The sequence below is a fragment of the Setaria italica genome, chromosome V (genome assembly GCF_000263155.2).
Source record: "Setaria italica strain Yugu1 chromosome V, Setaria_italica_v2.0, whole genome shotgun sequence".
Taxonomy (NCBI): domain Eukaryota; kingdom Viridiplantae; phylum Streptophyta; class Magnoliopsida; order Poales; family Poaceae; genus Setaria; species Setaria italica.
Genome location: NC_028454.1, coordinates 38,841,002 through 38,864,392, shown reverse-complemented (window position 1 = coordinate 38,864,392; position 23,391 = coordinate 38,841,002). Strand labels below are relative to the sequence as shown.

The window sequence follows — 23,391 nt, the reverse complement described above, 5'->3', positions numbered from 1 at the left end:
GGCGGGCACACGCCAGGGCGCCTGCGAAACACCAGCAGTGTAGCGCAGCGAGCACGAGTTTGGTTTGGTGGCGCGCCTTTACTGCCGCCCGCCCAACCCAACACTATCCCAGGGCGGATTTTAATTGCCCCCCCGCCAGCCTCCCTCCCTCGCTGCCTTCGGATGCCGCTCTGCGGCGCAAGCGTGCCGCCCCAAGTAATGCAGTGACCTTGACCGAGCGAGCGAGCGGGCGAGCGACCGACGACGCAGCTGCGCGCCACCGCCCCGCGACTCGATGGGCGAGAGGAGGCGGCGCGGGAGCGCCACAGCTGCTGCTGCTCCCGGAGCTGCTGCTGCTGCTGCGCGGGCTGAGGAGGAGAAGGCCGCGTCGGCGGCGGCGGCGGGGAAGGCTCCGCCGCCGACGGTGTGGTTCGCGCTGAAGCGGTCGCTACACTGCCGCTCCGAGCCATCGGATGTCCACGTGCCGCGGGCCAAGGCCGGTCCCGCCGCGGTCGGCGGCGGCGGCGGGAACCTGTCGTCGATCGTGACCAAGCGCGCGGCCCCGCGGTCGGGCTGCTCGCGCTCCATCGCCAACCTGCGGGACGTCATCCACGGGAGCAAGCGCCACCCGGGGCAGCCGCCAAGCTGCAGCCCGCGGTCCATCGGCAGCAGCGAGTTCCTCAACCCCATCGCGCACGAGGTCGTGCTCAGCACCAACTCCCGCTGCGAGCTCAAGATCACCGGCTTCGGCGGATGCGGGGGGCTCGGCGCCGTCGGGACCGCCGCCGCGCACGACGCCGACGGCGGCGGGGGATCTGACGGCGGCGTCGTGTCGTCCTTCGTCGGCACGCTCCGCCCCGGCACGCCGGGACCCGCGTGGGCCGGCCACGGACTGCCGTACAGCGGCTCCATGCGGGGCGGCGTGCGCTGCACGCCGCCGAGGTCCCCGAACGTGCTGCTGGAGCGGAACGGCTCCCTGGCGGTCGGCCACCGCGCGTCCTGCGAGGACACCGCCAAGGCCGGCGCCGGCAAGGGCTCCGGCGGGCTCAGCTGCCACCGGTGCGGCGAGCACTTCGGCAAGTGGGAGGCCCTGGAGGCGCACCACCTCTCCAAGCATGCAGGTGAGGCCGTCCGCTGCTGACATCTGCATCCGCATTGCATTGCATCTCCCGTCGTACAGATCAGCTTTTGCTGGTGGTACACACAGTCCCCCGTGGATCTTCACGCCGTCCGGGCGATGGGCGGTGCCGGTGGCACTTTAGTTCCTGCCGGCCGCGTCTTTACCGCAAAAGGTTTGCAACTACCTGGTACAGAGAGTCCGGGGCTCACCGCCGTGTTCATGTTAATCCAAACTTTTTGCTCTTTTTGCGAATCCATGCTTGCAACTTTTTCATTTACTGCTCGTCTGTAGCATCAGATTCTGCTGGATTCTGCGTTCCGTAGTCTGCAGCACGCTTCCAACTTTTTCAATGACTCCATGCTTTTTCTTCATTAAGGGCCTGTTTGGCTCCATGGTGTTAAAGTTTAACACCCGTCACATCGAATGTTTGGATGCTAATTAGGAGTATTAAACATAGACTAATTACAAAACTAATTGCACAGATGGAGTGTAATTCGTGAGACGAATCTATTAAGCCTAATTAGTCCATGATTTGACAATGTGGTGCTACAGTAACCATTTGCTAATGATGGATTAATTAGGCTTAATAGATTCGTCACGCGAATTAGCACAGGGTTCTGCAATTAGTTTTATAATTAGCTCATGTTTAGTTCTCCTAATTAGCATCCGAACATCCGATGTGACACTGTTAAAGTTTAGCACCTCGTATCAAACACCCCCTAAGCTGGACAAGCCATTCATAGGATTCTTAATTGCAAAGCAGTAACCAGAAGCTTCAATTTTCAAGAACATTATATTTTGCTCTTCCTTTTTTGGAGTTTCGTTGTTCATGCAACTTGAACTTCAGAAACAGGGAGAACATGTGGAATTGCCTTTCTCCATCTAACCCGGCTACTTGTGTGCAGTGACGGAGCTGGTGGAAGGCGACTCGTCGCGGAAGATCGTGGAGATCATCTGCCGGACGAGCCTGCTCAAGTCGGAGAGCAGCTGCGTGCGGATCGAGCGGGTGTTCAAGGTGCACAACACGCAGCGGACGCTGTCCCGCTTCGAGGAGTACCGCGAGGCCGTGAAGCTCAAGGCCAGCAAGCTGCCCAAGAAGCACCCGCGCTGCCTCGCCGACGGCAACGAGCTGCTGCGCTTCCACGGCGCCACGCTCTCGTGCGCGCTCGGCGCCGGCTCCGGCGCCTCCAGCAGCCTCTGCGCCTCCGACAGGTGCGCCGTGTGCCGCATCATCCGGCACGGCTTCTCCGCCAGGAAGGAAGGCAAGGCCGGCGTGGGCGTGTTCACCACCTCCACCAGCGGCCGCGCGTTCGAGTCCATCGAGGCGCCGCCCCCCGCCTCCTGCGGCGACGACGGGGCGGACCCGGCCGCCGCGCCGCGCAAGGCGCTGCTGGTGTGCAGGGTCATCGCGGGGCGGGTGCACAAGCCACTGGAGAACCTGAGGGAGTTCGCGGGGCAGACGGGCTTCGACTCGCTCGCCGGCAAGGTCGGGCCCTACTCCAACATCGAGGAGCTGTACCTGCTGAACCCGAGGGCGCTGCTCCCGTGCTTCGTGGTCATCTGCAAACCGTAGTAGCATGGCAGAGCTAGAGACACCACACCATCTCATCTCATTGTTACTAGTAATTAACCATTCTTTTTTCCTTTGTTATGTTCTGCTCTTTGTCGTGCGTCTCGGTTGCTACTCTGTTGCCGTTTGTTTCAGCTAACAGCTAGTAGTAGTATAACACTGTGGGCTATGCGTGCATGCCTTCATGTGCTCGTGGGCATCGTCTTCAGAGTTCAGAGCAGCTAAGCAGACGGCATCGAACCAGTCGTGCTCTGCCTCAAGCAGAGTATACAGTTCATCTTCAGACTTCAGATCACTCACTTTGACAACCGGCATGGTCGTCTCTCAATAGACTAGTACCCGGTAGGTTACAAAACAACTTCGCGTTCAAACTTTGTAGCACCAACCCCTGCTCCGTTGAATGGTCGTTGGGTACAGCCATCAGCCACCTTTTGTTTGTTTCATTCAAAATTTGTCCAGACCTGTGTTTGAACCCTCTGATAGTAGCCAGCAAATCTTATCGCGGCAGTGGCAGGCAACCGCGAGTACTGCTGACGCTGGTTCTCCTCGTCCGCGCCGCGCCCACCGAGGCACGCGGCAGCGACGCCATGTCCTTGCCACATCGATGGCTACCGGCCGCCTGAACCGGACATTGAATGCGCTTTTTTGTCCTGGCGTCTGTGACAACAGTAGCCCGTCGGGGCGACGCCGGCTTTCTGGCGCGCCATGGCCTGGCCGCCGCCTGCTGCGCGAACGGCATTCATGAAGCCACTGCCGCTCAAAAACGTTACTACAGTAGCAAGCAGCCTCGCCGCCGCTCGCCAGTCGCCACCATAGAGCTCGCCACTGCTGCAGACAGCGGCCCCATCTCGGTCCCCGCTTGTCAGTTGTCAGCATCCTCCAGACCTCCGAGCACCTGCCGCCGGGAACGGGATGGCCGTGAACGTTACCAATTACTCCAGGAGCTCAGTGGCCTTTGCATCTATTTCAACAAAACTCGCCATTGCATCAGCATCATGGTCTACTACAGTATAGTAGTAAATTTTACCGGGTCATCAAACGACGAACCTGCCTGACCAGACGCCGTATTAACACACCTCCTAGTGCTAAGCGCCAGAGTTAATACTACCTGCATTTTTCTATCAAGCGTCGTCCCGGACAGCCAGGGCACCAGGCACCAGCTGCTGCACAGCCCAGCCATCATTAATCCCCGCTCCATTGACCACGACCCCGCGCACTCGCACGCGCCTACAATTCCGTGTTCAAATCCATGTTCCTCCGCGCAGCGCGCTCGCTAATCGCGATGCGCCCGAAAGTCTCCACCTGCCAAACCTACGTGCAATTGACAGCGATTTTGAAAGTTTGGAGCCTTCTGTTCCATTCCACTCCAACTGGGGTTTTAGTATAGTAGCCATCTTTGTTAAAATCGCATCTATATGCTGCCCAACTTCTTGTTGCCTGCTGGATGCTTCGGCTGATTACGCACGATGCCGTGAAGGCAAATGAGGAGCTAGAGACTTGCTACTGTATTTGCTAAGCAGGGCGTTTTGTTGCGTGATATAGCAGCCAGAGATTGCCTGATGCTCGATTTTCTATTGTGTTTCAGATGTAGGGCAGAGCTTAGGCTCAATGCCGTTACTACACCAGCATAGTGGCACTGCCATGACACACTATTACAGAATTAGTAATTCTAACTGCTTCATCTTACAGTTTTCGGGATTGCTCCAAAGCTTGGACTGAATTCTTACAGTTTTATAATATAAAAGCCCCTCTATGCAAACGGATCCTTTCAGTTGCTGTACCTCTCTTTTTGCCACATCCCACAAGCAGTAGCAAGTGAAGTGACTGAATCTCAACTTAATTTCTCCATCTAGACATAAATTTAGGTACCATAGATAGATGAATCTTTTTAAATACAGCAGGCCATAAGTTAGATATGCAACAAGGAGGATTCAGAAACAAAATAATCGCAAAATGATGGAGTTTGTAGAGCGGAATGGGTATTAAGATGGCAGAGAGAAAACAGGGCATAGTAAATAGACAAAGGATGTCATCAGCTTATGCTTATCCATGGAAGGAAATTCGAGATGACATACCCCACAAATGGTGAGATAAAAATATTTAGAACACAGGTTTTGGACATGACAGATCAGGGAGCTCACCTGAAGGCTTGTACCACAAATTTGTTGAGATATTTTTACAGTTTCCAATGACTTCCCATAAAGAGATCTTGCGCTGTGGGCTGTGGCACGAAGCCAGAAGCCATGAAAATGAAGATTAGTCCGGATTCTAGAGCTGATACTTACCAATATACTCCAGTGCTGGCATGGACACAGATATATAACAACAAACCTAAACCCCAACAGCACACAAAAGTAAGCAGTGCTGGCAGAAATACTGGTTGAGACGAGTTTTGAGCCAGCTTTTAATATAGAAATTAACTATTGAATACCTTTCATATGCTGCCATGTGTTTTCTGGTAAATGGGGAAGGCGATTTATCTCGAAACTTGATGCTTTGAATTATGCAATAACTTCATTTTGTTTTTGGTAGATAAGCAGATTTGAGTTTTTTTTTCATTTTTTCACCAGATTTGGCATAAATTTGTAAAACTTATCAAAAAAACTAAACACAACTCTGAAAAATGTGCAAAAAAAATGAACAAGAAAAACAAATTTCATTGGTGATCTTGAGACCTCCCTTTTTAATCTGCTCGACACAGTTCATCAGATAATGCCTCATTTGTCTTCATTCTTGATTCTAACTTAACTCTAGAAACAGTCCTGAAGACCATCTCAAAGCTTAGCCAGCCATAGCACATTGCAGCGTGCAGCCAACCTGCTAGTGCTAAATACCTAAGTTCATGTATTCTCAATCAAAAGACCTGCTGGAGCAACCTCTACCATATACTTGAAAACAGCAATCTGAAGTTTAACAAGTTGTTAGTTCATCATCCTGCAATACCTTTATTTCGTTAATTCACTTGCTAGGGTAAATTGTCTGGCGAATAAGATGATCTATTCAAAGAAGGAAAAAATGGCCATGACTAAAAGTGAAACAATTCTGCTCTAGAGATACAAAATACCTACTTGATAGCTTGACACACTATGGCTAAGAAAAATGAAGCTGATGTAGAGTGACAATGTGACATTAAGTCTCCACGAGATAGGAATTTCATATTCCAAACTTGAAGTATTCAATCAAGTTAACAAATGAGTTATATATTTACTTGCTTGCAAAAGCGAATGCATTATCAAAAGACCAGGATATGCAAATAAGTATAAAGCCTGCACAATGTTCAAGAATGATTAGAGGAAAAAGGCAGTAAAACAAATACATCTAACAATTTAGATGCCCTGTGACAAACATGCCAAAGCTAGAAATTCTAGGGAAGAAGGTCTTCATATAAATATTATATAAAATGAGTAGCTGTTTTCTTACAAATCAATTACAGCAGAGAAGCAATAAACCATTTCTTATTGAAGTACTAGAGGATAGCAATTATACATGCAATTCTGATGTATTGGGGCAGCGAAACAGTAGTGCAACTTTAGTTTACATCACCATGACACGTCAATGCCTAACCTACAATCCTCATCAAGCATTTTTAGAATCCTCTCCCTCCTCACACCCCTCACCCTCTTCATCCGGTGCAGAATCTTCCAAATCAGTTTTGGCTTCTGCATCAATGTCTTCTCCAGTAGGTGGTGGCATCTTCAAACCCATGTTGTCTCCAGTGCGTGGCGACATTCTCAAACCCTTCCGAGGATAGTAGTTCTTCCTCCCAAGCTCAACAATCCTCTTAGCTTCCTCCACCCTTGATGCAGCAACCAGCGCAGTCACAACGCTCTGGAGCAACGAGGATTGCACTCTGCACTTCCCACTAAAGATCTCATGACAGCACTTTAGAGCAAGATCAAGATCCCCAGCCTCAAGAAAATGTGGCACAAGGGTATGAAATGTGCCACTATTTGGTGCACATTCATTCTTTACCAGATCATCATATACCTTCTTGGCCTCATCCAATCTCCCTTCCTTGCAATACCCTCGAATCAGTTCATTGTAAGACACTGTATCAGGTTTTGGCCCATCCTTCTGCATCCTCTCAATCAAAGCAATTGCATCCTCAGTACTCCCTTTGGAAACCAAACCTCGCAGCTTCGCATTGTAGCTCTTTGCATCCGGCTCAACATTCCTCTCCTTCATCATCTCCCAGACTTTCTTGGCATCATCAAAGCAACCGTTGTTGTAGAATCCATTGAGCAGAGTGTTGAAAGATATCTCATTGGGTGTAAGACCGCACTTCTCCATGAGCGGGATGACGTCGAGGGCGGCAGAGAGGTCCGGCTTCTGGCACAACGCGTTGATGAGTATGTTGTAGGAGTATACACTGGGGACAATGGTTGGGTGTGAGGCCGGGATCTGCTGGAACGCCGTGGCGAGCGCGTCGAAGTCGCGGGCGTTGACGTAGGCAGAGAGGAGGGCGTTGAAGGTCATGACAGACTTGTGCTTCGGGGGAAGGTCGAGGAAGGTCGTGGCGGCGTGGGACGGCATGGATGCGCGGCCGTAGAGGCGGACGAGGCGCGTGGCGAAGCCCTCGGTGGAGGCCTCGAGGAAGGGCTTCTGCGAGTCGAGGATTGCCGCGACGGCGTCGTGGCGGCCAAAGGATGTGAGGCGGGCCACGGCCACCTCGTACACGCGGTGCTTCTCGCGGAAGCGCTGGGACGCGGCCGATGCGGCGATGAACTTGGATACCAGCTTTTCCGGATCGCGCTCCTGGAAGATGGCCTTCACGATTCTGCCGAGGGACTTCTCGTGGCTGCGGCCCGCGTTGGGTTTCGCCTCCGCCTCGCCGGCGGCCACTTTCGGGGCCGGTGCAGGTGCAGGCGCAGGCGCAGGAGCGGGCGCAGGCTTGGGTGTTTGGGCGCGTGGTGTGGTCGAGGAGAAGATGCTGGAGAGCCGGGGCGCGCGGGAGGCGGCGGCGGGGGAGGCCATGGCGGCGCGACGGCGGCGCTGGTGGGGTTTGCGACTTTGCGTGGAGACGACTGTGTGAGACCGGCGGCGGAGGTGTTTGCGTGGAGTCTATTTGGGCCGTGATGGAAATTTACTACAGCCCAGCAGGTCCGCCAGTGGGCTCGCGGATTGTCTTCAGGTAAGATCGGAATCATGAGATCTTTGAATATGAATCGTAAAAATCATAGCAGGGGAGACAAAATGTGCAGCTGTTTAGGTTAGTTTCTATACTCACGAATGGCTAGTCTTTTTTTTTCACTTTGTTTGCATTTAAACTGTAGGATTATGTTCTTCATGTATCATTAATGCTTGGGAATCTGAAGAATTCTTTTTAACGCCACTCGGTACGCTGGAGACAAAACTGTCATTACAAATGTACTATTCAGTATGCATCCCGCATGTCTAAGGGGGTGTTTGGATACGAGGTGTTAAACTTTAACAGTGTCACATCGGATGTTCGGATACTAATTAGGTGCACTAAACATGAGCTAATTATAAAACTAATTGCAGAACCCTGTGCTAATTTGCGAGACGAATCTATTAAGCCTAATTAATCCATCATTAGCAAATGGTTACTGTAGCACCACATTGTCAAATCATGGACTAATTAGGCTTAATAGATTCGTCTCGCGAATTATACTCCATCTGTGCAATTAGTTTTGTAATTAACCTATGTTTAATACTCCTAATTAGCATCCAAACATCCGATGTGATAGGTGTTAAACTTTAACAGGGTGTTCCCAAACACCCCCTAAGAGGGTGTTTGGATACACCTAGTTTAGTACCCATCACATCGGATGTTTGGATACCAATTAGGAGTATTAAATATAGACTATTTACAAAATCCATTACACAAATGGAGTCTAATTCGCGAGACGAATCTATTAAGCCTAATTAGTCCATGATTTGATAATGTGCTGCTACAGTAAACATGTGCTAATCATGGATTAGTTAGGCTCAATAGATTCGTCTCACGAATTAGTATAGGGATCTACAATTAGTTTTATAATTAGATCATGTTTAGTCCTTCTAATTAGTATCCGAACATCCAATGTGACACTCCTAAAGTTTAGCACTCCACTCTGGACAACCACCTTCGCCTTCCAAATTTCTTCCCAGTTCAGAGATAATGATACGATCCCTGACACATGACACTGCACCTGACATGCTGATGATGTTGTATACTGTTAACCGCCATTGGATAATGGACAGCATCCTCTGGTTATTTAAACGCTTGGTCCATAGACAAATTGTGGGAGTGCTTCTTGGTCAGCAATCCGCATCCATTTTCTTCGGTCAGCGTCTGTGTGCCACCGTGTGATTTGCCTCCAGGCAAGCCTTATAACATGCCGGGGCTATATGTCCATCGGTGCACAATCATGAACCATCCAAACAATTGTCCTTCCTGAAGCCCCGTCTTCCATTCCCCAACTGAGATTTGTGTGCAGATTTTGAACGAAGCTCGTTCTGCCGCACTGAAGTGCATTGGCATGCCCTCATTAATATTCACTGTTGCATCTAAATAATAAGTTCATTCATTTTGCAAAAATACGACCTTAATCTAAAGTGTGGCAAATTGGTAGTTAGTGCACCGTCCAGTAATACTTGTCAATTCGTTGTTCTGATGGCAAGTTATCTGAGGGAATCTGATTAAAGCAAGAAAAAAAATGGGTGTGACTCTAAACGAATCAGTTCTGAGGTGGAGATGAAAATATAAACCTCTAGCTTGACACACTATGATGCTAGTAACAAAAAAATGAACAGGGGTATTATCGTAGACCAGATAAAACACCTTTTTACATAGGTACTTTAGACTATTACTCACAGGATTGCTACCAATGAACAGTGGTTATGATTCAGATGCACCACAAAACTCCTCCAAACGCAATTAATGATAAATACGAATGGTTACAGAACAAAAAGCATTAAATCTAATAGAATTAACACTTTTCCTGCCATGTGACAAAAATTCTCAATTCTGAAGCTAGGCATTCTAGGCAACACCAAGCAATTACTGTAAATATATATCTTATTTAAGTATTAGATGATTGCAGTTTTAAATGCACCTCTGTTGTATCAGACCAACAAAACAGTAAAGCAGGCACTGTTTGCATCGTCATAGCATCATGGCATATCAATGGCTAACCTACATTTTTATATCCTCATCAGACCATCAAGAAGTTTTAGGCTCCAACTCGCTCCCCTCCATCATTCGGTACAGAATTATGGCAATCCATTTCAGCTTCTACAACTTTGTCTTTTTCAATTAGTGCTGGCAGATTTAAATCCATTGGAGAATAGTTGTTCTTCCACCCAAGCTTAACAATACTGGTAGCCTCCTCCACTCTAGATGCAGCGACCAATGCAGTCACTACCCCCTGCAGCAATGAGCATTTCACTCTGCACTTCCAACTAAAGATCTCATGGTAGCAATTTAGAGCAAGATCAAGCTCCCCAGCCTCAAGAAAATGTGATACAAGGGTATGAAATGTGCCCCTATTTGGTGCACATTCATTCTTTACCAGATCATCATATACCTTCTTGGCCTCTTCCAATTTCCCTTCCTTGCAATACCCTCGAATCAGCTCATTGTAGGACACTGAATCAGGTTTAGGCCCATCCTTCTGCATCGCCTCAATTACAGCAACTGCATCCTGAATCCTCCCTTGGGCAACCAGATCCCGCAGCTTTGCATTGTAGCACTTTACATTCGGCTTAACATTCCTCTCCATCATCTCCCGGACTTTCTCGGCATCATCAAAGCGACCATTTCTGTAGAACCCATTAAGCAGAATGCCGAAAGATACCTCATTAGGTGTAAGACCACACTTCTCCATGAGCGGGATGACGTCGAGGGCGGCAGAGAGGTCCGGCTTCTGGCACAGCGCGCTGATGAGTATGTTGTAAGAGTATACACTGGGGACAATGGTTGGGTGTGAGGCCGGGATCTGCTGGAACGCGGTGGCCAGCGCGTCGAAGTCGCGGGCTTTGAGGTAGGCAGCGAGGACGGCGTTGAAGGTCATGACGGACTTGTGCTTTTGGGGAAGGTCATGGAAGGTCGCAGCGGCGTGGGACGGCAGGGAGGCGAGGCCGTAGAGGCGGACGAGCAGCCGGGCGAAGTCCTCGCCGGAGGCCTCAAGGAAAGGCTTCTGCGAGTCGAGGATTGCCGTGATGGCGTCGCAGCGGCCAAAGGATTTGAGGCGGGACACGGCCACCTCGTACACGCGGTGCTTCTCGCGGAAGCGCTGGGACGCGGCCGATGCGGCGATGAACTTGGATACCAGCTTGTCCGGATCGCGCTCCTGGAAGATGGCCTTCACGATTCTGCCGATTGGCATCGCGTGGCTGCGGCCCGCGTTGGGTTTCGCTTCCGCCTCGCCGGCGGCCACGTTCGGAGCCGGCGCAGGCGCGGGTGCGGGTGGTTGGGCGCGTCGTGTGTTCGAGGAGAAGATGTCGGAGAGCCGGAGCGCGCGGGAGGCGGCGGCGGCCACTTTCGGGGCCAGCGCGGGAGCGGGCGCAGGCTTGGGCTTGGGTGGTTGGGCGCGTGGCGTGGTCGAGGAGAAGATGTCGGAGAGCCGGCGCGCGCGGGAGGCGGCGGCGGGGGAGGCCATGGCAAAATGGGGGCGCAAAGCGACGGTGGCGCAGGTGCGGTTTGCGTCGAGACGACGGCGAGATGGGCGGAGGTGTTTGCAGTTTTGCTGCACAGTCTAATTGGGCTGTGACGGAAATTTACAGCCCAGTAGCCCAGCAGGACCGCCCCAGTGGGCTCACGGCTTCGGGGCCGCTCTCCGACCGCGCGACAAGGTCATCGTCAATGGTAGATTGTCAAGATCTGAATCACAAGATATTGAACATTTTCTAAAAAAAAAATCTTGAACATGAATCGTAAAATCAAGGCCTTGAATATAGTAGGGGAGACAAAATGTGCAGCTGTTTAGGTTAGTTTCTTCACTTTGTTGGCTTTTAAATTGAAGGATTATGAACCTCAGCGCCCATGTTCTTCATGTATCATTAAAACTTCAGAATCTGAAGAATTGATTTTAATGCAACTATGCTAGAGACAGAGCTCTCGTGTTTTTTTTTTGACCTTCGTTGCCTCAGATACTGACTGTAGGAGATAAGTTTTTTTTATTGAAAAATAAGATAAAAGGTTTGATGTTACTAAAGGAGCTGCAAGTTTCTGAAGAAAAAAATGTTTCTGACGGAAAAAAAAGAGGTCTACAGTTCTAGGAGCTCCTGTTTGCAGCAAAAAGGTGATGCCTTTGTCTAATGATCTCAGTTCAATTTTGAAGGAATTTAGTTGCTCTGAACTAGGTTCAGTTTTTTGAAGGAATTAAGTTACCCTGAACTGCCCATAACATTAGTTAAAATTGGTATCAATTGTACCACATAGCCGCTCTACATTTTTCTCTTTCAGATTTAGTATTAGTTTTGGTTCATATTTGTGGTAATTTATAGTCTTAGGTGCTCTGTAACTTTAGTCTTTCAGTTGCCTCCATTGGTTTTGAGGGTAGTCTTAGGATCACTCATCAATTTCTTGGTGAAATGTACACAGGGTATGGTTTTCCTCAAGTCAGTTGATGCCACCGATAGTTCTAAAACAGATGAATATCTGTTCAGATTATTTGTATGGGTTGTTGGTCCTGTAAATGTTCATTTTCTAACTGATAATGCCTCTAATATGCAATCTGCTGGAAAGAGATTAGGAAGAGTTCCCTTCACTTTATTGGTCCCCTTGTGCTGCACAATGCACACTGTTACAGTGTCACTGTATTAATATGATGCTCACTGATATGGTTAAAGCTTGGTCCAAGTAGTAGAAAAATGGATTAAACATGCATCCCGCATTTCTAAGTATCTGTACAACCACCTTTGCCTTCTAAATCTCTTCCCAGTTCAGATAATGATACGATCCCAGAAACTGAACCTGACATGCTGATGATGTTGCATATTGGACATTTGCCGCTAACTGCCATTGGATAACGGGTAGTTATTTAAACTGATTGTCTGTAGCTTGGTCCGTAGACAAATTGTGGGAGTGCTTCTTCGTCAGCTATCCGACGGAGACCACGCATCCAATTTCTTCAGTCAGCGTCTGTGTGCCACCGTGTGGTTTTCCTCCAGGCAAGCCTTATAAAATGCCCCGAATTCTGGGAGTGCATTTGCATTCCCCTCATTATCATTAACTGTTGCATCTTTACTTTAATGTCCGAATTCTGCCTTCAAGCTCATGCCAGGAATTGGGCCACGTCGGCAGCAAATATCCTCCGTTAGATCTACTGTCAGTTCAAATCGAGCCGTCGGTCCAGTGGGTCCAGCCGTCCACCTCAAGCACCTTCCCGACCTTTCCTGATGACGCACGACCTGGCTATGGCCGTCCCTGGCTTTGCCAGCAGTCGTCAGTCGAGCAGCACGACCCACTCCCATTCCCGTACAGCATGGCGCCGAGGCGGATCCAGGCGACGCCCCGCGCCTCGCCTCCATCGTCGCTGCTTAAGATGCCGAGGAGGAAGAGCAGCATGGAGAAGCCATTCCCACAGCCCGACGCGAAGGAACCCGAAGCCAGGGCCCCCTCCACTGAGAACGAGGATGCGAGGCCACGACAGCTGCTCGGGGCTGCGCACGGCGACGAGCCCATAAGGTGATGCGTCCCCGCGGCGTCTGGCTATGCAGCCACAAGAGGAGGAGGAAACAGGGAGGCAGCGAACGCTGATAAGGGGGCAAATTGAAGGAAGACAACATGGCTCCTCCCCTGCTACAATCAATTTCTCATCTCCAGTCCGGCGAGACTGGTAAGGGAGCGCGCTGCAAGCTGTGGCTTCCTCTCTGTTCCTTTGCTCTGCTCACCCTCAACAGTTACTGCTCACCAAACGCTTGATGTAAAATGTCTGAGAGACTGATACTCTCGAGCTCTTAGCAGTGGCACCATGGCCGCTGTTGGCCTGGTGCCGCTCTTCTCTGTACGATCAAAAAATTTGCTTGGGTGCATTGATCGGATTCCTGAACTTCAAGTCCAATCTTCCACTAGCCGTGGTGGATCATTGCTCACCACAGGATATCTTCAAATAGAGCATTTGCATTATCTGCTAGTAATACTATACTGCAGGAAAGCTGACTGCACATGGTTTCAGGCTAGTATGCGTGCGGGATAACTGGAGTCTGCTTTCAAGTGAAATACATCCAAACTAACCAGCTTAGTCAATGCCTTCTCAGTTCAGACTTCTATATTTTGATGAATGGCTGTGTGCCTGTGTTCTTATTCACATATTGCACTTTCATCGTGTTCTCATAGGCTTGAAGTCCATGTAGGGTACAACACATTTTACTAATAGCAGGATCTTACATCGTTTATGTAGTTTGGACAATACTACAAGTATAAAGCCGTGAAGAAACAAGATCATTGCAAAGATCTTGGGCATCACCCATATGCCACTGCATGGAGATTTTGTATGGAATTAGGTGATCTTTTTGTGCCACATTTCCCCCCTCATACAGAGTGCACAGCCAGCCCCCATTCATTGTACGACAAAACGTGTACTACTATATCGTTTCTCCGTCAAATTCTAAATCTTTTGGACCCCACGCAAAATTACCACTAGCCAGCTCAAAGATGTTGCCGCGCCTCCAGATTTCTAGTCTAAGACCTTAATCTAAAGTGTGACAAACTGGTAATTAGTGCACCATCCAGTAATACTTGTCAATTCGTTGTTCTAATGGCAAGTTACATGAGGAAATAAGATGATCTGATCAAAGTAAGAAAAAAAATGGGCGTGAATATAAATGAATCAGTTCTGCAGTGGAGTGGAAAATATAAGCCTCTAGCTTGACACACTATGACGCTAGTAACAAAAAAACAAAGGCTGATCTAAAAGTAAGTCCAAGCCTCCCATGAGATATGAAATGTCCAGATACCATAGCAAACTCGAAGTCGTCAATTAGGGAGTATATGTTTATTTTCTTGTCAAATAGAACAGTGGTATAATAATAGACCAAATTAAATACCTTTTTACATTGGTACTTTAAACTTACTCATAGGATTGCTACCAACGAACAGTCCATTATGATTCAGATGCACCACAAAACTCCTCCAAATGCAATCAATGATAAAACATTACCTTTAAGAATGGTTACAGAACAAAAAGGCATTAAATCTAAAAGTTAACACTTCTCTTGCCATGTGACAAAAATTCTCAATTCTCAAGATAGACATTCTAGGCAACACAAGCAATTACTACAAATATACTCTAAGAAATTATAGATGTTTTTCCCCCTAAGCATATTGTAGCACAAAAGAAAAATAACCACTATCTTATTTAAGTATTAGAGGACTGCAGTTTTAAATGCACCTCTGTTATCAGACCAACAAAACAGTAAAGCAGGCACCGTGTGCATCAGCATAGCATCATGACACATCAATGGCTAACCTACGATTCTACGAATGTATATCCTCATGAGACCCTCAAGCAGTTTTAGACTCCAATTCCTCCTCGCTCCCCTCTTCATACGGTAGAAAATTATCGCAATCGGTTTCAGCTTCTACAGCTTTGTCTTTCTCAATAAGTTCTGGCATCTTCAAACCCCTTGGAGGATAGTTGTTCTTCCACCCAAGCTTTACAATCCTGGTAGCCTCCTCCACCCTAGATGCAGCAACCAATGCAGTCACTACCCCCTGCAGCAATGAGCATTTCACTCTGCACTTCCTACTAAAGATCTCATGGCAGCAATCTAGAGCAAGATCAAGCTCCCCAGCCTCCACAAAATGTGGTACGAGAGTTTCAAATGTCCCCTTGTTCGGTGCACATTCATTCTTTACCAGATCATCATATACCTTCTTGGCCTCACCCAACCTCCCTTCCTTGCAATACCCTCGAATCAGCTCATTGTAGGACACTGAATCAGGTTTAGGCCCATCCTTCTGCATCGCCTCAATTAAAGCAACTGCATCCTCAATCCTTCCATTGGCAACCAGACCCCGCAGCTTTGCGTTATAGCTCTTTGTGTTCGGCTCAACATTCCTGTCCTTCATCATCTCCCAGACTTTCTCGGCATCATCAAAACGGTCATTGTTGTAAAACCCATTAAGCAGACTGTTGAAAGACATCCCATCGGGGGTAAGACCACACTTCTCCATGAGCGGGATGACGTCGAGGGCGGTCGAGAGGCCGGGTTTCTGCACAGCACGCCGATGATGAGTATGCTGTAAGATTATTCGCTTGGGATAGCGTTAGGATGTAAAGATGGGATCACCTGGAACGCGGCGACGAGCATGTCGAAGTTGCCTGAGTCCACGTAGGCGGCGAGGAGGGCGTTGAAGGCCGTGACGGACTTGTGCTTCTGGGGAAGGTCAAGGAAGGTCGCAGCGGCGTGGGACGGCATGGAGGCGCGGCCGTAGAGGCGGACGAGGCGCGCCGCGAAGTCCTCGCTGGAGGCCTTGAGGAAGGGCTTCTGCGAGTCGAGGAGGGCCGCGACGGCGTCGTTGCGGCCGAAGGATGTGAGGCGGGACACGGCCACCTCGTACACGCGGTGGTTGTCGCGGAAGCGTGGGGATGCGGTCGACGCGGCGATGAACTGGGATACCAGCTTGTCCGGATTGCGCTCCTCGAAGATGACCCGCAGGATTTTGGCGAGGCGCTTCCGGCGGTTGTGCCCCGCGTTGGGTTTTGCCTCCGCCTCCGCCTCGCCGGCTGCCGCATTCTGGTCCGGCGCGGCCGCCGGCGCGGGCGCGGGCGAAGGCGCTGGAGCGAGCGCGGGCTTGGGTGCTTGAGCGCGTGGAGTGGTGGAGGAGAAGATGCTGAAGAGGCGGCGGGCGCGGGAGGCGGCGGCGGGGGAGGCCATGGCCATGGGGGCGTAACAACGACGGCGGGTGTGGCCGTGTGGGGTTTGCGGCGAGACAGAGTCGGAGAGAGGGCCAGAGAGGTTCTTGGCTTCTTGCGATGCCTGCGTGCTGCGGCGGAGCCTATTTGGGCTCTTGGCTTCTTGCGAAGCCTGCGGGCTGCGGCGGAGCCTATTTGGGCCGTGAACGTTTATCTTATCGCTTGGTGCTGGCGCGGGATTTTTTTTATTTTTTATTTTAATATTTTGCAAAAATATATGGTTAAATAAAAAATTGCAAATACCAGTCGCTGGAAACGACGGAAGGCCGTCAGTTAAACCCGTAAGTTGAACCGGCAGCGAGTTCCCTCCCTCGCTGCACTTTCAAAAAAATTTATAACTAATTCATATAAACTTGAATAGAGATAAATTAAAATTGTAGTGAGATCTATTTCAAAAATTTTCATTTGATATTATCTTGGTGCTTAAATAATCGACTCGTACATCTCGATATTTTCATATAAATTTTATCTCCGTTCGAGTTCATATAAATTAGTTATAATTTATTGAAAGTATATTACCCAGGAGAACTTACCAGTGGTTCAATTGGTGGCAGCTGGATTCGTGGTTTCAAATAGCAGTAGAAGTATAGATTTGCAAATTTTTTATTAGGCCATAAAATACTAAAATAAAAAAATATAGAAATAAAAAAATTTCGCTGGTGCGGAGTGGGACTGTGGGAGGCGAGGCGATGGATGTGGCCGCGGCAGGAACGGTCCGCCGCCGCGCGGCGGCCGGAGGAGCTGCTCGGCCCGCGCCGCCGCTCCCCGTCGTGGCCGCGGGTGGGCTCGCCGACTTGATGCCTCGTCGACATGCGACGCCCTCGCGCAGAACATCAAGAGGCTTCACGTCGAGGCGCGGTTGGTGGAGGTGGACCAGATCCGCTGCTGCGGCCGTCAAGGCCGCTACCCTGGGAAATCAGGTCAGTTTGGCCCGTCCACCATCCTTCCACAGTTTCATTTAAGATTTGGATATATTGAGAGCAACTTATCCAATCCAATCTGACGTCGTGCTCTTCTTACATCTGATTAGGTTGCTCACAGCAATGCAATCTTCATTGTGTGCTCGATCAAGTTAATTTCACTTGCAGTGGTTCAAAAGAGAATATCTAGCATAAAAGTCAATCCTTAGGCGAGGTATGTACGTGTACGTTTCTGACTAAATTGCAATCCGTATGTGATACTTACGTAGGAGGAATTCCACATACTGGCTGCATAGGGTGATCAAACTGAAATGCAACAACCACAGCTTGTTTAGTACACTATCATGGTACCTTGTGAATTATTTGCCTTATGCAAAATCTCACTATGATTGTTCTATATCAGGTTATGATATAGAGTGTGGGGAACAGGAAAGGCAAGTCCCTTTCATGCCATTCTTCAAATCCTGGTAAGTGGAGTATACTGCGTAGCCTTAATGACTGAATCAATTCAATTCTGTTTTAACATTTGATATTAACCTGCCTCTAATATTTTCATCAGTCATTGCACCACTGAAATCCTGTGGAAAATTGTAATTGGCCTCCAAGTATATTAATGGTAAAAAAAATGTCACTAACTTGAGATGTCTTGTATCTGGATAAGATTGTTTGCTTATCCCTGCATTTTCTTTGAAGGATAGGAGTGCTTGAGGGACTCCTTTCTTCTTTCATATGCGATATATTTGGTGTTTCGTTTAGAGCACAGTGATTCCCATATTTTTTTCATCCCCTTTATGCTTGAAGTTGACAAGTTCCTTTGCTCTAGCTGAACTGCACTTACATATTCTCTCTATTCCTGTTGCAAGGAGAGTCTGTCAGCTGCTATCTGTAGCTTGGTGTTATTGCAGTTTACAAGGTACTTCCTTGCTCCACTAGGAACATTGATACAATTACATTTTGCTAAGATTCAATTGACCTCATTTAGGCAAGGTTCTTCATGCTATGGTTGAGTCATCTAGATTTCTGTTGTGCATGCTTGTATGTTGAATGAAATTAGAGAGGTGACAAGTTAACTTTGGATATGCTTCCTGTGTAAGAAAAGGAGATTTAATGTAGAATGGTCTTGATTCTAGAAAGTGGATAGGTTCACATGTTGCCTTATCTTTGCAGAGGGTCAAAATAATGATGGTGCAGTTCAATGTCAATCTTACACAGAAAAGATAATATAGTTGACTCTACGTTAGAATGTCAGCTTAGGAGGGTGAGATCAGCGTGGGCAGTCCAGAACTCTTGGTTTATCGGCTCGGCTGCTCTGCGATCCTTAGAGCTTCAGAGTGCTAGAACAGCAATTTGCACTGCATTGTTTTTTGTTGTAATTCTTGTAGAGAATCAACATCAGCTTTTGGTTTGTAGGGGCTTAAAAATGTTTACTAAAGAATGCAGCCCAGTAAAGCTCTTTGCTAAACTCTTGAAAGTGGAGGAACAAGTATGTATTTTCTCAGCAATTGAAAGTTCATGTCATTGTAACTGCAGTCCATGTTAACTCTATTTGTGAATTGTCCAAAGTCGCTGTGAATGTTCTATATTAGCAATGCATTTTCTGAATGTTAATTTACCACTTTTGTTATCTTGCAGTATAGATGTCTAATTTGAGTAGGATACAAGATTGGTTGCTTTAAAGTGATGTGGCTATTATAGATAATCACCTTCTAGATTATGTGCATTGGGTCATGCTTCTTGGTTGGGTAGCTACAGAAAGCAGGAGCTTCTATGGTGCTTCGTTTTTTTTCCTGAATCGTGCTTGGCTTGTGATGTTGTGGTCTGAGAAGGTGTCTTGGGAAGCTCTGTTTTTTGGCATTTTTTGTGTAAATAGTTTATCTGGCTCCCTGAAAGCTTTGTATTTTGTAGTCTCTGCTTATATTTTTTTAGTTCCGTGCGTTTATTCCAGACTTTCTTCTTCACCTACAAGAACTGAGTTATAAAATAGATATGTTAAAAACTGCTCACCTACACAAGAATGATGATTGGTTTCGTTGAGATTGCAGCCTGAGCTGGGAAAAAAAAACCAATGAACAAATTTTGTGTTTACGTCTTACAAGGGCATTAGAGAAATGCAATTGCCATGGAAGAACAATTGAAAACTTAAGATTCATGGCACCTTTTTTTGTTTCAGGATGTGAGCTCTGCACCAATCAAATTGTGCTTTATGAGAGAATGATGTAAGACAAGATGCCATGATAGAAATGTGTTATTTAGCAGATAATGTTAGGTAGCAGCTGCTCTCAGACACATGAACTCACTGCAACCAGCAAGGCAGACGGTATTTATCTACTTCTGCAATTTCATGAACATATGGACAAGTCGGAGCAGAGCAGTGGAACCAATCTGTAGTTCTAATCTCTAATCTCAGAGTTGGGGTAGCAATCATCCAGGTCATTCCGTTAATCTTCTTCGTCCTCCTGTCGAATGCTCCTCATCTTCTCTTACAGTTGCTCATGATGTTGCACTGTTGCATATCATAGAAGGACATCATAGAGACTGTCAACAAGCATCTCCACTCTAATTAAATTAGTTCATGAGTTGTAAACCTTATTAAACTTGATAGGAGTGGTATCTAGGATGTTAATGTTCCGTTTTGTGTACATTCACAATGACCGTTTCTTCAGGTTTTGAGTTATCAAACCAGGCTACAAGTTACTGTGGGGCTTGAACCGCTGGCTTGCTGCATAATGCATTTAAGATAGCTCCATACAGGATTTTATGGTAGTGCTTAAGTGGAGTTGTGCATATGTTTTTGAAAGCAAAGCCTATTAATAGGAGAAATTTTTCTAAGAAAAATGAAAGTTTTCAGGTGTATACCAGCATACAATTTAGTTTATTGAGATTCCTAGCTAGAATGCATTTCTTTTTAAATGAAATGCTTGCTACAAAGTATATAGTTTACAATACAATGTACTAATATATTTTATTTGAAGATTAAACGCTAACTGAAGTTTGCTTTTTGAGGACATAAGGATTACTGAAGCATATACTTTTCTTGAACGCATACACATGATAGCTTAAGCTCCTAAACTAAGCCAATGGACAAATGAAATTTTAAAACTAGATGCATTCTTTGGTTTCTTTCTGTCACATGTAGTTACATGGTCTCCCCGTATGCATTCCCCTGTCAGAAGCATCACCCCTGTTGGATGTAGCTGATGGTTTCTCTGCAACCAAGGCACAGAAGAGTACCTAAAGGAAGAGATTGTCAGAATCAAGTCTGAATGCCAAATTGTTGCCCTCATTACAGTACCAAATAACGCTTGTGATGGTTGTTCCCTTTACAGTTCAAGCAAGGGTGCTTAGTCGCAAGGAAGATTGGAGTTTAGAATCCTTCTGCCAACACGATACTACTGCGTTGTTGTTGTGACTTCAGTATTGTCGAATGCATAATTATTTTGATAACTAATAAGTATTTTGTGCTTTTTGCTGCTTAACCTTTTAAACTATTGACCTGGCATTTGCAAACTTAGACTCAGTTACCTAATATCATTTTATGAGGAAGCTCTTGTCCCTGTTAAAATGCAAACCCTTCCTACTGTTTACACAATAGGTCGTGCAAGGCACGCCGAATGTTCTTCAATGATCTGTTCTTCAATGATTTACGTAGTAGTAAGGATCCAATTGAGATCACATGATAGGGCGCGCAACGCGCGCTTCATGTTCTAGTCCCAGTTTGACAGTCCGGTCCATTACTAGCAGCATCAGGGCCCGCTCTCCCCGCACCGGCCATGGACGGGCACGTCCGGCGGCTGCTGAACCGCGTGTCGATCGCTCTGGCGACCGTCGCCACCGCGGCGCTGCTGCACCTGTTCCGCCGCTCCTCCTCGACCTGCTTCGCCGGAGGCACCGGATCGCCGACGTACGCGTCCCTATCTCTGGCGCCCTTCCCGCGCACCTCTTGCGACGCCGCATCCCGCCGCGTCGTGGACCCCGACATCCGCCTCGCCAAGCTCCGCGCCTCCCCGCGCTGGCGCCGCCACAGCGCGGCCCTCTCCGCGGCCGCTTTCGCCCCGCTCCACCGGATGCGCCTACTCGGCGAGTCCTCGCGCGTCCTCTGCGTCGCCGCGGGCGCGGGGCCGGCCGTGGACGCGCTCCACGCGGCCGGCGTAGGGGACGTCAAGGGCGTCGATCTCGTGGACTTCCCGCCCCTCGTGCGCCGAGCAGACGCGCACAACCTCCCGTTCTTCGACGGCGCCTTCGACATCGTGCTCGCCGACGACCCCGGCGCGGTCGCCGGCGCGCTCTTCCCGTCCCGGTTCGCGGCGGAGGTCGAGCGCACCGTCCGACGCGGTGGCGCGATCGTGATCGCCGTCGACCGGCACTTCGGTTTCTCTACCGTCGCTGGCCTCTTCACGAAGTCCCGCGTCGTGGAGGTGAGGAATGCGACGCTGAATGGCTCCCTTGTGAACATCGTCATCTTGAGGAAAATGAGGAGTAACAGAATCAAATCCCTGCCCCATTGATTCCATTGTCACTATTGTTGTTCTATTTTGTTATTTTTAGTTCCGATATTAGGATTCATGATTAAACTTATCAATAGATTTTATTTCAATTTTATTATTAAAAAATTAGATTCTTGTAAGAGTTGGTCTTATTTCATGTATGACTTAGAGTCTTCCCCCCCCCCCCACACACACACCCATACACACACAAAAAAAAAGGCAGAACAATAACGGGAACTCTTGAATTTTTTTTTTAAAAAGAAGCCACCATGTTCGCCGAGAGGATCTAGAAATTTTCACGTTAATTACAAAAAGAAAAGAATTTGCACCATCAGATTCTATGATGATCTAACGGCGTTGGCTAGTCCAAAAGAGTCCATATATACTAATAAATTGGTAAATTTGGAATTAAATATGTGGAAAAGTATATATATATATATATATATATATATATATATATATATATATATATATATATATATATATATATATATATATATATATATATATATATATAACAAATAAACAACCTCGGTTGGAACTTGATTCTCTATCATAACTAAAATAAAATAAAGACCCTCGAGTCCATCCAAAACCAATCAAGATTGAAACATTCAGATAAAAAATAAATTGACATGACATCACCTTTCTTCTTGCCGAGACGACATCGTTCGTCCTAGCCTCGCCCTCCACGTGCCGCGCCTCACCTCGCAAGCTGCCACCATGGTTAATCCCAAGCTCCCAACACCATCCACCGTCCACGGTCCATCGATTGTTCGATTTCAACAATCGTTGCTCAAATCCAAGACCATGCCGCAGATCCGTCGATGCAGACGAGCGTGCTGCTTGGGTGTTTCTAGCGATATATGGTGCAGGAGAGGCACAGGAAGATGTGGCTTCCTTGACATTGGCTGAGGGGAGGAACAGATGCCTCAGATAGTATGGAATCTGTTTTGGCCACTTGATTGAATTCTTCCACAGCAAGAGGATGTGACAACAGTCATCTACTCACATCATAGCAAAGGAGCTTCGTATAGAGATGAAAAATGAAGATACAACAGAAGCATATGCAGAAGGAACTAGAGCAAACAACACTGAGATGTTGTAGAAAAAAATGTAGAATATGGGTAGTTTGAAAAATTAGCATGGCGACTATAACAATATTCTTCACATTGTTTGCTTAATTAGCCCCTGCGCAAATTAGATTACCAGTGAAAAGAAGATGAAAGAAGCATACGAAGTAGGGTCAATAGCGGATAGAGAAGAATACTAATTTCTTCACATTATTTGATTTTTTATGAGCATCACATTGTTTAATTATTGGCCTCTTAGCACAAGGGATTACCAGTGAAAAGAATATGAAAATACGTGGTACAAAAGAAGAAATAACTAGGAGACACTTTCATGACCATTAGGACAACCGGGACAAGATACAGGGCGTCCAACCGGGATA

General features: G+C 47.7%; 5 protein-coding genes across 6 annotated transcripts; 2 read left to right on the top strand and 3 right to left on the bottom strand.

Moving 5' to 3' along the window:
• The first annotated feature begins 6 nt into the window (after positions 1–6).
• Positions 7–2,854, top strand: LOC101769772. The gene is made up of 2 exons (XM_004970153.2): positions 7–1,100; positions 2,005–2,854. The coding sequence occupies exons 1-2, from the start codon at positions 275–277 to the stop codon at positions 2,670–2,672; spliced, it is 1,494 nt and encodes a 497-aa protein (XP_004970210.1). The 5' UTR covers positions 7–274; the 3' UTR covers positions 2,673–2,854.
• Positions 2,855–6,031: 3,177 nt separating this feature from the next.
• Positions 6,032–7,723, bottom strand: LOC101769370 (pentatricopeptide repeat-containing protein At3g13160, mitochondrial). The gene has a single exon (XM_004970152.3). It carries the CDS (start codon positions 7,641–7,643, stop codon positions 6,246–6,248), a length of 1,398 nt encoding a protein of 465 aa, XP_004970209.1. The 5' UTR covers positions 7,644–7,723; the 3' UTR covers positions 6,032–6,245.
• Positions 7,724–9,436: 1,713 nt separating this feature from the next.
• On the bottom strand, positions 9,437–11,312 carry LOC101753028 (pentatricopeptide repeat-containing protein At1g55890, mitochondrial). Its single transcript, XM_004972148.3, has one exon. It carries the CDS (start codon positions 11,270–11,272, stop codon positions 9,845–9,847), a length of 1,428 nt encoding a protein of 475 aa, XP_004972205.1. The 5' UTR covers positions 11,273–11,312; the 3' UTR covers positions 9,437–9,844.
• A 3,432-nt stretch (positions 11,313–14,744) lies between these two features.
• Positions 14,745–16,591, bottom strand: LOC101768969 (pentatricopeptide repeat-containing protein At3g13160, mitochondrial). The gene is made up of 2 exons (XM_012846114.2): positions 15,909–16,591; positions 14,745–15,831 (listed from the first exon to the last, which is right to left on the bottom strand). The coding sequence occupies exons 1-2, from the start codon at positions 16,500–16,502 to the stop codon at positions 15,121–15,123; spliced, it is 1,305 nt and encodes a 434-aa protein (XP_012701568.1). The 5' UTR covers positions 16,503–16,591; the 3' UTR covers positions 14,745–15,120.
• A 578-nt stretch (positions 16,592–17,169) lies between these two features.
• Positions 17,170–21,998, top strand: LOC101768691. 2 transcript variants are annotated; one of them, XM_022826468.1, is made up of 6 exons: positions 17,170–17,454; positions 17,565–17,668; positions 17,858–17,921; positions 18,318–18,367; positions 18,865–18,937; positions 19,625–21,998. In XM_022826468.1, exon 6 carries the CDS (start codon positions 21,225–21,227, stop codon positions 21,957–21,959), a length of 735 nt encoding a protein of 244 aa, XP_022682203.1. In that variant the 5' UTR covers positions 17,170–17,454; positions 17,565–17,668; positions 17,858–17,921; positions 18,318–18,367; positions 18,865–18,937; positions 19,625–21,224; the 3' UTR covers positions 21,960–21,998. The 2 variants fall into 2 exon arrangements, with proteins under 2 accessions (XP_022682203.1, XP_022682202.1); XM_022826467.1 differs by lacking the exon at positions 18,865–18,937.
• The last annotated feature ends 1,393 nt before the right edge of the window (positions 21,999–23,391 follow it).

Bases quoted from the DNA above. Each gene is read 5' to 3' on its own strand.
- LOC101769772 (XM_004970153.2), top strand. From the start codon at position 275: ATGGGCGAGAGGAGGCGGCGCGGGAGCGCCACAGCTGCTGCTGCTCCC. The intron at 1,101-2,004 runs GTGAGGCCGTCC...ACTTGTGTGCAG, and splicing joins CCACCTCTCCAAGCATGCAG to TGACGGAGCTGGTGGAAGGC.
- LOC101769370 (XM_004970152.3), bottom strand. From the start codon at position 7,643: ATGGCCTCCCCCGCCGCCGCCTCCCGCGCGCCCCGGCTCTCCAGCATC.
- LOC101753028 (XM_004972148.3), bottom strand. From the start codon at position 11,272: ATGGCCTCCCCCGCCGCCGCCTCCCGCGCGCGCCGGCTCTCCGACATC.
- LOC101768969 (XM_012846114.2), bottom strand. From the start codon at position 16,502: ATGGCCATGGCCTCCCCCGCCGCCGCCTCCCGCGCCCGCCGCCTCTTC. The intron at 15,832-15,908 runs GTGATCCCATCT...CGTGCTGTGCAG, and splicing joins TGCTCGTCGCCGCGTTCCAG to AAACCCGGCCTCTCGACCGC.
- LOC101768691 (XM_022826467.1), top strand. From the start codon at position 21,225: ATGGACGGGCACGTCCGGCGGCTGCTGAACCGCGTGTCGATCGCTCTG.